This window comes from Dufourea novaeangliae, unplaced genomic scaffold (assembly GCF_001272555.1).
Source record: "Dufourea novaeangliae isolate 0120121106 unplaced genomic scaffold, ASM127255v1 scaffold48, whole genome shotgun sequence".
NCBI lineage: Eukaryota > Metazoa > Arthropoda > Insecta > Hymenoptera > Halictidae > Dufourea > Dufourea novaeangliae.
In genome coordinates, this window is record NW_015373938.1 from 1995097 (window position 1) to 2007047 (window position 11951).

General features: G+C 30.6%; 3 protein-coding genes across 5 annotated transcripts in view; 1 reads left to right on the forward strand and 2 right to left on the reverse strand.

The window, feature by feature from the left end:
* Positions 1-1171: 1171 nt before the first annotated feature.
* Positions 1172-5606, reverse strand: LOC107185611. Its single transcript, XM_015573336.1, has 7 exons — positions 5367-5606; positions 5110-5273; positions 3176-3332; positions 2512-3099; positions 2143-2433; positions 1823-2058; positions 1172-1283 (listed from the first exon to the last, which is right to left on the reverse strand). Exons 1-7 carry the CDS (start codon positions 5422-5424, stop codon positions 1245-1247), a joined length of 1533 nt encoding a protein of 510 aa, XP_015428822.1. The 5' UTR covers positions 5425-5606; the 3' UTR covers positions 1172-1244.
* Positions 5607-6517: 911 nt separating this feature from the next.
* On the forward strand, positions 6518-11173 carry LOC107185521 (malonyl-CoA decarboxylase, mitochondrial-like). The gene is made up of 12 exons (XM_015573215.1): positions 6518-6617; positions 7337-7467; positions 8090-8230; positions 8335-8475; positions 8684-8836; positions 8904-9057; positions 9551-9690; positions 9757-9892; positions 9960-10172; positions 10239-10344; positions 10422-10590; positions 11157-11173. Exons 1-11 carry the CDS (start codon positions 6518-6520, stop codon positions 10540-10542), a joined length of 1536 nt encoding a protein of 511 aa, XP_015428701.1. The 3' UTR covers positions 10543-10590; positions 11157-11173.
* The window catches only part of LOC107185548 (CCR4-NOT transcription complex subunit 2), a 6919-nt gene continuing 5921 nt past the window's right edge, over positions 10954-11951 (reverse strand). For all 3 annotated transcript variants that reach the window (XM_015573251.1, XM_015573250.1, XM_015573249.1), the window contains 4 exons: positions 11688-11949; positions 11479-11586; positions 11161-11386; positions 10954-11051 (listed from right to left, as the gene is read on the reverse strand). In XM_015573251.1, coding sequence (XP_015428737.1) covers positions 11167-11386; positions 11479-11586; positions 11688-11949 — 590 coding nt within the window. In that variant the 3' untranslated portion in view covers positions 10954-11051; positions 11161-11166. The remainder of the gene's footprint in view (positions 11052-11160; positions 11387-11478; positions 11587-11687; positions 11950-11951) is intronic.

The following is an 11951-nucleotide window of genomic DNA, read 5'->3' on the forward strand; positions in this document are numbered from 1 at the left end:
CTTGTTTGAATCTTTAGAAATAACGAAGTTTAAAGTGGACAAATTTATTGTCTCACCCTAAATAAATTGAATCATGACCAAGTTCTTTATGACTTAACCCAATACTACGAAGTTTTATATTTCAAACGTTATTTGCTGAATCAGTTTGGTATTTGAAATTATTCGTATTTCAAATGAATGGATATATTCCGTATTAATAATTTAATAATAATAGACCGAAATATTATTTCTTATTTTCATTTCCAATAAATTTACCAGATTCGTTTAAAAGCAAATAAAATAAACTAAAAGTAAAAGGGGAAATTTTTACAAGAACAGATTTATTCGTTAAATACTAATTAACAAATTGTTATAACTAAAAGCCTTATTCTTTGATTTTTGTAGTATATTTTACCTAAATAATTTATATTATAATATACTCTATTTAGATCAACAGTTCTGAACCTGTAGACTGAGAGAAAGCATGTGATATTTGTTACTATGACGCAATACACGCATCATAAGAACAAAGAAGAAAAACAAAGACTTAAACCTTGGGGGTTCACGACAATTTCTTTTTTTTAAGGGCGTCCATGGTAAGCATAATGTTAAGAACTGCTGTTCTAGATACATGTAATACTATGTACGTATACATGTGTGTGTAAGCACACACACGATGCGTGCATGCGCACATGTGCGTGTAAAAGTATTTACATACAAAAGAAACTTGTATTATTATATTACTCATATACATTAACATACTTTCCTATTTTACCAATTTTCTTTAAAAATTAATCTGTATACATATTCAGAAGACACTTCTAGTATAAGAATCATGATTGATAAATCCAATCTAAAATAATTAAATCGATTATAAACACGTAGTACATATCTCTTAGAATTTTACAGAACTTTAAAATCACAATTCTAAAAAAGAACATCCAAATTTCACATTCATAAAATGTCAAAGACGACATTGATATTCCCTTGCAAACTATAGTTCACAGCCTACATATATACAATCTTTACTTGTTTTGCTATATACAATCTTGTTTCCATCCATGAACTGTTCAGATGCACATTAAGTTACGTGACCACGTGAATCTTCAGATTATGTTTTATTTAATACCTAAAAATACTGTACGATATAATACCAAGAACCATTTTACAATTCATTTTAGTCAGTTCCCCGCTTTAGTTTCATTGTATCTTCTGTAAGTTTTATAATGTTTATTCGATAATTTTATATTTTTCCACTTCCAAAATCATTGAAGAGGTTCAGGATTACTGAGATGCTTGTAACCCTGAAAGGAAATTCGTAAAACTTCAATGAATTATTTTCGACGAATTATGATCTCTAATACAATATATTCTACCATGTAACAATATGCATGCTATCTTTAACAATTTAGATTGCGGATATTCATGCAAACACAAATTTTTATACACTACTTTGCAAAAATTGGAATCGAATAGAAATTAATTTTTTTAGAGTTTCATCAGATTTCAAAGTAAAAAAAAAAACTTTTAACTACACCAAGTTTTAGGCATACATATATACTATAAACATATGAAATCCGCAGTCTGAATTCCACAGAGAAACAAGATAAGAAAAAAGAAGGACCTGTTTAAGCTGGTATGAATCCGTGAAAACAACACATGATGCAAAAATGACCCGGCATTCGGTGTGCAAGTGTTAATTAATGTGTTAAAACAAAGAAAAAACAATGAGATTGATTCCTTGCAAAGTGCAATGGAAATTCCAAATGGCAATCAAAGGTTACATAGTTTGCACAATTTGTACTTGTTAGTGATTCATGCTGCCATAATAGGGTCGGCGTACACTTATCCGTTTGTTTCCTGGTCTTATGGTGTTATTAAATGAATCTCGTAATCGTTCTGTGAACGTTTTGTATTCCATCTCCGGATTACTTTGACCAAAATCAAAGTCTGCAACTTCCACTGTAAATCTTGCCCTGCTCTGTATATAATACGCAATGCCGAAAACAATTAGGACTACAGCGGCAAGTGAACAAGAGACAGGCACAACGATCACTGATAATTGTGGTTTTGTAGTCACTGTAACATACAATGCATGCGTATAAAAATCCTTGAATTTCATAATTAAATAATAACGCAATGCTAATATTTCCAATGGCATACCTTTGTAAATGTTTATTGTCAAAGGATAGATTTGTTTGCTGACATCATTATTCATTATAATTAATATTGTGTACACACTGGGCTCCAAAAAATAATGAATGATTGAGAAATTACAAGAATTCAACTGAACAACACTGTCACACGTTTCATTACCAGTGACATTGTACTTTCCTCGCTGAAAGTGAAGGCACTTGTAAAAAGGTCCTGAACCTTTACAGGTTACATTCAGGGACAACATGTCCCACGGTTGAATCCAATTCGTGCCCTCCACTGTTACATTCATTATAGGCGCTACAATTTTACGAAATATAAAATATAACTATTCGCGGTGAACACTCGTTGAAAACCAGTGTGATATATATTGCTTACCACGAACATTAATTCTTTTGGTGAAGTGCCCATAAGTTTTATCAGGATCTGGAGGAATTATAGTCGCATTCGAACAAATATAAGGTACATGAATACTTATGTTGGTAATGTCATTATTTGGCGTGATTGCTGTAGTTAGTACATTAGGAGGTACAGACGTCAACACACTTGTCGATATTGGTTTCTCTGTTACAATAGAATTCGACGACACAGTAGTTACTACTCCTTCTGTAGTAATATTTGATATTGTAACATTTGGTTCGGTTGTAGGAAGTGAGACAGTTGTAGCTGTTGTTGTTATTGGAGGTGGTAGAGTTGTCGGTGGTTCGAATGATGCAACTACTAGTGCTTCTAAAAGGTGCGATACGTCAGGATTTGTGAAATTATAAAGGATGTTCAGATCACTTGTTTGACCGTAATATCTGCAGTCTATAAACCAGTAAGTGGATACTGTTGTCGCTGTCTTCAAATAATCTGCATCTCCTTTGCGTACATTTATCGTCATATTTGCTTCCGATGCTGTAGAAACATATTCATCTCCCACTGTTTTATTAGGTTGTATGATTTCAACATCACCATTAAGAAATTCTACGGAAATATAGTAGATTAGAAACTGTATAACACATAGAAATAACTATAGAATTATCTAAGCTTCTTAACATACCTGTTACATAAAATGAGGTACGAACACTGGTTTTACGTTCCCACCACAGAATTTCTTGCTTGCTAACTACTACCTCCACATCATATATCCCAACGCTATAATTTTCACGTGGATAATTTATACTCCAGTATGTTGTAGTATTTGATGTTCCCTCTGTCTATAAAAAGGCACACAAGTGTACGATATTAAAATTTGAAAAATCGAAATCAAATAACATGTAGCATATCATACACATATTACTAGTAAAATGATTCTGCACGATTTGTTGTTGACAATTGTACCGATAGGGTTAACATGTTATCTTTTACGACCAAGAACTTCAAACACTATTAACAGTGTAATAATACCATGCACAAGCTTATTATTTAAACTTTGATATTATTGTCAATGTATTAATGTAATACCTCCTGGAAATTTAGTTTCTATAATACAAGACTAATGCATTCAATACAATACTTTCTTTAATTTTTCTGCACAGTAAGAAGCAACCTTATTATTACTTCTTTCTATATTCTGATATATATTTTTTTAATTATTGTATGACTCTTCGATAATGCAAATTAAACTAAATTTTTTAAGAAAGCAAATGGTTTCAAGCTGTCAACATGAATTTAAGAAACTATGTGATAAATATATTAAGTAAATTATAGAAACTATTGAATAGAAAATTTTCCAAATAAAATATAATTTTTTTTACAATTATAGGACAAGATACAGTAAATGCATTAAATTAGCTCTCTAAACCAGCATGTATTAATGCAACAAGTCCTAAGTAAAACGTATTACATGCCCAGTCAAGGCTTAGGTCTATGTACAATATCCAATATTAAGGACACCAATTTTTATAGTGAAATTAATAGAAACTGAATTTCAAATGAAACATTTTCTATGGTCATACATGAACTTCACTAGCTTCTCATCTTAAACTCCTGTAAATAAGTATAAAAAATCATTTACATTTACCCAAAAAGGTATATAACTTTGCTGTGTCTTATGCATTGACTATACTTAATTATTACTTAACAAGTCAAACCTGAATATGCAAACACAATATAAAAGAGAAAAAATGCTTCTTTTACTTTGTTTTGCTTCCTCTCACATACACTGTTCTATTATATGCATATATGTGGTTATTATAGTTTTTATATTATAATTGCAACTCAATCTATTTGTTAAAATAAATTGGTTGGTAATAGCGTACAATTCGGTCGGTATCTCCAATTTTCTTCAAACTTTAATGTGTTGAAAGAGGCTCTCTAAAAAGGCAAAACAATCATTTTAAAAAAATGTCGCAAACAATTTTGAAAATCATTATTTTTTACTAAACTAGCTCTAACTAACTCTGATCAGTGTAATGCTTTAAAAATAAACAATTAATCCTCTTTTTTACTGTTTACAGCTCATGTTCTTTCACTTAATCTGCATTTATAGTGATATTTTGGGTTGTGCTAACTTGAAATTAATGGTACTTATAATTGTTTGCGATATTTTGCCTTTTTAGACAACCCCTTTTAACATATTAAAGTTTGAAAAAAATTGGAAATACCAACCGAATTGTACACTATTACCAATCTTTTTTACTGTAGTTTCTACAAAATGACCTACAGAAATGACAATTTGCATAAACATACATAATGCAGTGATTATATGTATCATAATTACTATTGGTAATCCTATGACTCGGCAATATTGATGCTCAAGGATCAAAATATCCAGATCAATGTCAGTATTATGTCAACTCACTGCTATTATCCACATAAAATCAATATTACTGTTAATATTAATAAATATTGTCATACTTACTAATTACATAAAAAACTACTAAAAAATGTATATGAACAATGATAATACTACTGACTGCATAAAATTTACTGTAGAGATACAAGTTTACAATAGTAATTCCTCTCCATAAAATATAAACGAGCTATACTAACCTCGTATTCATGGGGTGATAATGCATTATCTCTCCATTGATACTTAAAAGTACCCGATGGTCTTTCACCATTACTTTCAAAAAAATCAGCTTTAAATGTAATAGTTCCACCTAACACCACAGGGCCATCGTTAGACAATGTAATGTTGTATTTGGCAGCATTAACTGTAACACCAAAAATCACATATTACGCACCTAAGGAACGCGTAATTACAAAATGGAAAGAACAATCGCAATTAAAACGTTGGTCGAAAATACCTGGAAAAGTAGATAGAAGAAACCAAAGAAGACCCCAGGTGAAATGCACTACCTGCATTTTGCGCACAGATAGACGTTACATTTATTTTAAAAAGTGTTTACACTCCGTGAGTTTGTTTTTAATCGATCTGCAATTAAACGTGTATCATAATGGCTCTGACTGTAACAGCATCTTGGCATTGATGATAGCCAACTGTATCATTTTTACACACATTTTTCACAACTTATCACATCGATCACAAAATGTATGAGGATGTAAAGAAGTAAGTATTATATAAAGGTTCTTATCATGTTCTACTTCTCCTCTCGTTTTTTGTTACCACCATAAGTATACATGCTCAAATTTGACATTTCACTTCGACACTATGATTCATGACAGATAATGTTCTCTAGATGAAGCCACCATTGTTGAATCATCATCACCCGTGACAAAAATTTCTATGTGATGGGAAGAAATGTATGATTTTACTCGCAAATTGTAAAGAACGTTTAAACTTGGTTAACACGATTATGGCAGTTCCATTCTGGTGAAAAATAAAATAAATTTAAACCAGCGGTGCCCAGTTCGTTTCTTTAGAGATAAGATTGGACATACAGTAGCGGCTTCCACTAGGGGAAAAAGTGGCGTAAGAGAAAGGCCTCCTACCATATGGTAAATTTATTTCAAATACTGAAATAAATGTTGAATCGGATGTTAATTTGGCATAAATTTCATTAATTCGCAATACCAAGTGGTAGGAGGCCGTTTCCCTACGCCATTTTTTTCCCTAGCGCAAGCCGCATTTGTACGCGGGGTACAAATCCGTCCCCCACCATTGTATCGTCCGCCGCTGCCATGGCGGTGAGACACGCGACTAATACGATTGTTTACCGCGAAAAGAATCGCATCGTCTTTTATTTCATGATGTTTTACGACTAGCGCACTGAAATTTTTTGGTTGACAATTATTAACCTTGTTTGAGGTAGTCTCTCGTTAAATCATCGGAAACTAAAGTTGTTTTTAAAAAAAAATAATGCTGCGTATCATGATTTGCCACTGCACGTAGAAACTCGCTGACTATTCTAAGCGCGGGAAACTTTAGAACGATTCTTCGCAAATCACAAAAAATTATATAGTTATATTTTCAAAATCCGAAATTGCAAATGATACAATGAATAGTATATCACAATTAGAAAATCAGGGATTTCTATGTGGATTGATGTTTGTATACAAATATATAGTTATAGCTGACATGACGTACCATCTTAATGGTTTGAGTATATAAAGATACAGGATAGATAAAGTATTTGGACATATAATTGGCTTTTGTAGATGATTGGAGTTGTTCGCGGTGCAGTTTGAAAAAGATTTGTCACATTTTCTTCGTTATAAGGAGCTTAGTGACCAAATTGGCAATATAATATTCTCCCCATTTCGGCAATACATATTACGTAGAGATTTTACAAGAATTTAATAATAAATTTAGAAAAGTCCAAAATAAAACATTTTGAGTGTTCAAATACATGCTTGACCTTCCCTAATAAATCAGTGATTCATCAAGCAAAATTTAAATAAAAAATTATAACTAAAAATTTTAGGAACTGCTCCTTTTTCTAGCCTATAGTATATTCTAATAATACGTTCCTGCAGAAATTACGCGTTTCTTGTGACGTGCAATGACGTGCTTATCTTTAAATGTAACAATATAGTTAGCCGATACGTAAATGATAAGTAGGTTTTCGATATAAATCTGCCACTAATTTTCAATAGATTGTATGTTATCATAAAAAAGATAATTAATTTCATACATACTCGTGTCAAGAAAGAGTAATATCTATAGAATTGTCCTTCAAAAATCTGTTTGACTTATTATATAAAATTTAAAATATTATGCACTTTATACATTACGTTTAATGACAATTAAAAATGTTAACCACGAAAATTTCTTTAAAAATTTTAAGCGTTACTCGTAATACCAAATTTATTTCAGAGTGCAAAGTAATAATTTCAAAACGTTTGTTTTGTCAAGAAACAGCCTGCAAAAATGTTATGTTTCTCGAAGAACAATTGAAAGAAGTTTTTAAATTTAAAAATAGTAACGTTAGTAATTGGATTATTGAGGTTAGTTTTAACAAATTAAAATGTGATTGTCATCTTGGTAGTATAACATTTAAAGAAAGAAAATCAAGTGCTTAAAATACTTTATTGTGTTTACTAATAAAGTGCACGATACCTGTTTTAGATTACTTATTGTGTAAATATATTTTATAATGTCGAATTATAAATCTGTTACTTCAGATTTACTGCTAAATATGTGCAGAGTATTACTGAGCAGGTTGTACAATTCGTAAAAGATCTTATTATCTTGTAACTATGAATTTATATGAATTATTGTAGAGAACAGATAATACCATACCATTGTTATAATACCATACAGTGTTTATAAACTTTAACCAAGTGGAAGTAATTAATAATAAATAGACACAAGAATTAAGCAAAATGCAAGTGCACAAATGTCAATATTAAATTTTTAATATTAATTGAGTTCAAAGCAAAGTATTCCATGAAAAAATTTTTATTCTACAATTTTAACTTATCTTTTTTCACACAGAATGATATCATCTTATGTTCTATTGTCAGTTCGGTAACATCCCATCTATTGAGATTACATTTTCATTGTTGATTTTACTATAAGTAAAAAATGTTTCGGTTGTATAATATATTAATATTAAAGGTCTTTTAGAATAAAGCTCGTACATTATGTATTGGATACTACGATAGTAAAAAAGAAGATAAACAACAACTTTTACGTGCATTAGCAGCTAAGTATGCAGTTCGACATAATGAAATATATAATGTGGCAAAGAAATTGGTTTCTACAGAGGTATGTGTGTTGTTCATTCGTATATCTAATTTTTATGCAGCAACCTGTTTTCTTCAAACTTGGCATCCCATTAACTTTAATAATAATGTATAATTTTGTTTCAGCCTGACAATAAGTTACGCCTACTTTCTTTCGAACGGAACTTAAAAAATATTCTTATACCAGATTATCAATGGCTTTTTCTTATCATTGGGAGACTTGAATGTGGTGTAAAATTTCTTGTCGATTTGAGGACAGATATTTTAGTAAGGAGTTTACAACAATAAAATAGTTGGTACTAATAAAACGAATTTAATTTGAAATTTTATTTCATAAATGTTGCACTCAAAAGAATACGTACAAGAAAACATTTTCCGTGTATGGAAAAATAGATACTAACTTCGTGTATCTGTTAGGAATTTACGAATGACTCTTGCAATTTTTTATTTATTTTTGTATAAATATTTTTGCTAGGACTTAATGTTGGAAACCCAAGAAACAGATGAAAATGTTACGATACAACAGTTAGATAGGACATTACGAGATTTATTCTTACTCTGGTTTTCAGTTGGATTTCTGCATGTAGAGAGAGTAACTTGGCAAACTGCGTGTGACATATTGCAAAAGGTAAACCGTTTTCTGTAATTACTGAACAAATAATTCTAATAGCTATTTAATTTATTTCTCTGTAAAGGTTTCAGATTACGAAGCAATACATCCTGTAAAAAATTGGTTAGACTTGAAACAAAGAGTTGGACCTTATAGGAGATGTTATATATTTACACATCCGTCTATGCCAAGAGAACCTCTTGTTGTGTTACATACAGCATTATGCGATGTAATACCTGGTATGAAATAACTATTATTAAGTTGAACATAATCTAAACAAATTTTGAATAGCATATGGTAGGGTTTCCCAAACTTTTTCTGCAATGGAACACTTCGCAAACCCGGAAATTTTAATAGATCACTTAGCTTATTTTTTAGGTTGGGTAATTCCTACTAGTAAAAATTGAACAAAAATGTTAATAAAACACATTATTTATTTAGTAATTATTCTTAAATATAAAACTATAATATAATATAAACATAAAAATATGAATAAATAAAGCACTTAATGACTTTGATCATAATACTTTTCCAAATTGTCGCGGAACACCTATTCAGGTTCAGCGGAACACTGGTGTTTCGCGAAACACAGTTTGGGAAACCCTGGCATATGATGTTATAATATTGTTTTTTGGTCAAATATATAAAACGTATAAAACGTATCAAATGTATAAAAACGTGACATTCCATATATTACATAAATTATACCATCGATATATTATCAATTTGTAGTAACTGTAAAAGGTATTGAAGAAGCAAAAACCAGAATCCTTGGTAATACAAAAAAGGCTATAACATTTCTAGAAGAAGACAAGACTAAAATAAAAGCAGCAATATTTTATTCGATAACTTCTACACAAAAGGGATTACGTGTAAGTAAACCAGACAAATATCGGAAGGTTTAAGTGATATGTAAAAAAAAAATATAATTTTTGCAGGGTATCGAATTAGGTAATTATCTAATAAAGGAAGTGGCGAGCGAAGTAATATCTGAATTTCCTATGATACATGAATTATCAACTTTATCGCCAATACCTAATTTTCGAAGTTGGTTACTTGAAAAATTGAAACAAGGTAACTTTGTACATTAACAAAAGAAATTATTAAAATATACCCTTTCATGCCAGATATTATTTTCTAGATGTATGTTGTATATTTACCGACGGAGAAATTAAATCTATACAAAATGTTACACAAGAAGAGAATATAGTATTTAATTTGAAAAAAATTGTTAATAACTCATTGTGGACCAGTGATGAAGAATTGTGTAAAGTGTTAGAAAAGCCGCTAGTTCGAGCATGTGCTTGGTATTTATATAAAGAAAAACGACGAAACTACGCTTTGAATAATGTTGGTACGTTGATTTTAATTGTAATAATTAAATGAGAATCTCAGACTATGAATTTCATTTTTACAACAGCCAATTTTCATTTGCGCAATGGGGCTGTTCTGTGGAGAATAAATTGGTTGGCTGATCCTTCACCGCGTGGTGTTGCGAATAGTTGTGGTATTATGGTGAACTATAGGTAACAAAATCGTAAATTTAATATAAATTACAATACTCCGTTTATTTCGTAATCTCAAGTTTATATTTTGTCAACAGGTATTACCTAAATGAAAGTGAAAAGAATAGTCAAAATTACATCGAAAATTATTTCATAAATGCTTCTGAAAATATAATCGATCTCTCTGCGCAGCAAGACAAATTATTCAATAAACATTAAAATTACAAAGAAAAAATCAATGGTTTTGGATGGGACAATATACATCTGGTAACATTACACAATACAAAAACTGCTCAGTTGAATCATTTTCTAGTTTAACAATTTGAAATGGAACTGAACCAATATTTATACGTTTCAATGTGAAACACGATTGAAGAAAAAAAACAAAAAACGTTACAAAATGTTTCAAAATTACAAACAAACATTATGTAAATATAATGTTTATAAGAATATGCAAATTTTCGTTGTTAATCAACGAAATTTTCATTAATCTTAGACGTTTATAATTTTTATATACATTACAAAGATGTTAAGTGCCTTTCATTATTTTACATTATTACCATGTACATTAGGCTCATTTCCATTTTCGGTAACAAGCAGTTAATTAAAGATTCATTACTTCTACTCTTCAAATTTTATGTTTTTATTAAAGATTATTACATTTGTTCATTTATACAATAGCTGTTTCCTGTCCAGCTTAAAGACAGCACAATAGTCTGCAAGCAGATCTGAAATAAATATTGATTTTTTATCATTATTGTACAAATATTTTTCGATCGAAACATACAAAAAGAATAAGACAAATTCTGCCCTTTTTTCATCTTTATCTTTAGGTACCTGTAGTCAAGGCTGGGTTGGGTGAAAGTTCGTGGGAAGATGAGGTCTACTTTCTAGTTTTGTATAATCCAAACGAAATTCCTTTGCTACTTTTCTCCAACTTTGCGCATCAAAATAATAATAAGTACCACGTTCGTATGTTGATGTTTTTTCTACATGTCCCAATCCTGGCGCTTGCGTTATCCATACTTTTTCTTCCATATGATATCGCCATTCTCTACTATACCTATATCAATTAAACGAAACAAAGTATTCGTCGAGTCTACATTAAAATAACCAGTACAAAAAGTAATGAATTAAGAAATATTTTTTACTTACAACTCCGCTGCCGCTGCCAATTGCAGGACATCCCCAACATTTGTATAAAACATATAAAATAGTAGATCTTCCTTATACCGATTTAATTTAACTGGCGCTAGTTTATCTCTAGAATCGTAATAATTTGTAAAGTATAAAATCAGAATCGTTCGCCATAGGTGTACCTATTAAATAATAAAAATAAACTGAATTACAACAAGAAATGATACCTGATCGCGGCATTAATAAGATATTCTGGCGGCACGTGAAAATCAATATCCTGAGGTCGGCACGGTGTTTCTGCCCAAGGGCCACCAAAGTTTTGGTAAAGATTTTCAGGCGAATTAAGATTTAATCCTAACGCGGTTAGATCTTGGCCTAATGCCAATGATACTAAATTGGGATCTGTTTCAGCTGCCCTAATAAATGTTAAAAGCCCAATCATTCCAAACTGATCTTTTACCATACTTGCTGGTATATTGGTTACTTTCCCT

Coding starts and splice junctions, on each gene's coding strand:
- LOC107185611 (XM_015573336.1), bottom strand. CDS start 5,424: ATGCAGGTAGTGCATTTCACCTGGGGTCTTCTTTGGTTTCTTCTATCT. Junction 3,333..5,109: donor TATCACCCCATGAATACGAG/GTTAGTATAGCT, acceptor GCCTTTTTATAG/ACAGAGGGAACATCAAATAC. Junction 2,059..2,142: donor GACAATAAACATTTACAAAG/GTATGCCATTGG, acceptor TGTATGTTACAG/TGACTACAAAACCACAATTA.
- LOC107185521 (XM_015573215.1), top strand. CDS start 6,518: ATGAATAGTATATCACAATTAGAAAATCAGGGATTTCTATGTGGATTG. Junction 8,476..8,683: donor ATTTGAGGACAGATATTTTA/GTAAGGAGTTTA, acceptor TATTTTTGCTAG/GACTTAATGTTGGAAACCCA. Junction 10,345..10,421: donor GGTATTATGGTGAACTATAG/GTAACAAAATCG, acceptor TTTTGTCAACAG/GTATTACCTAAATGAAAGTG.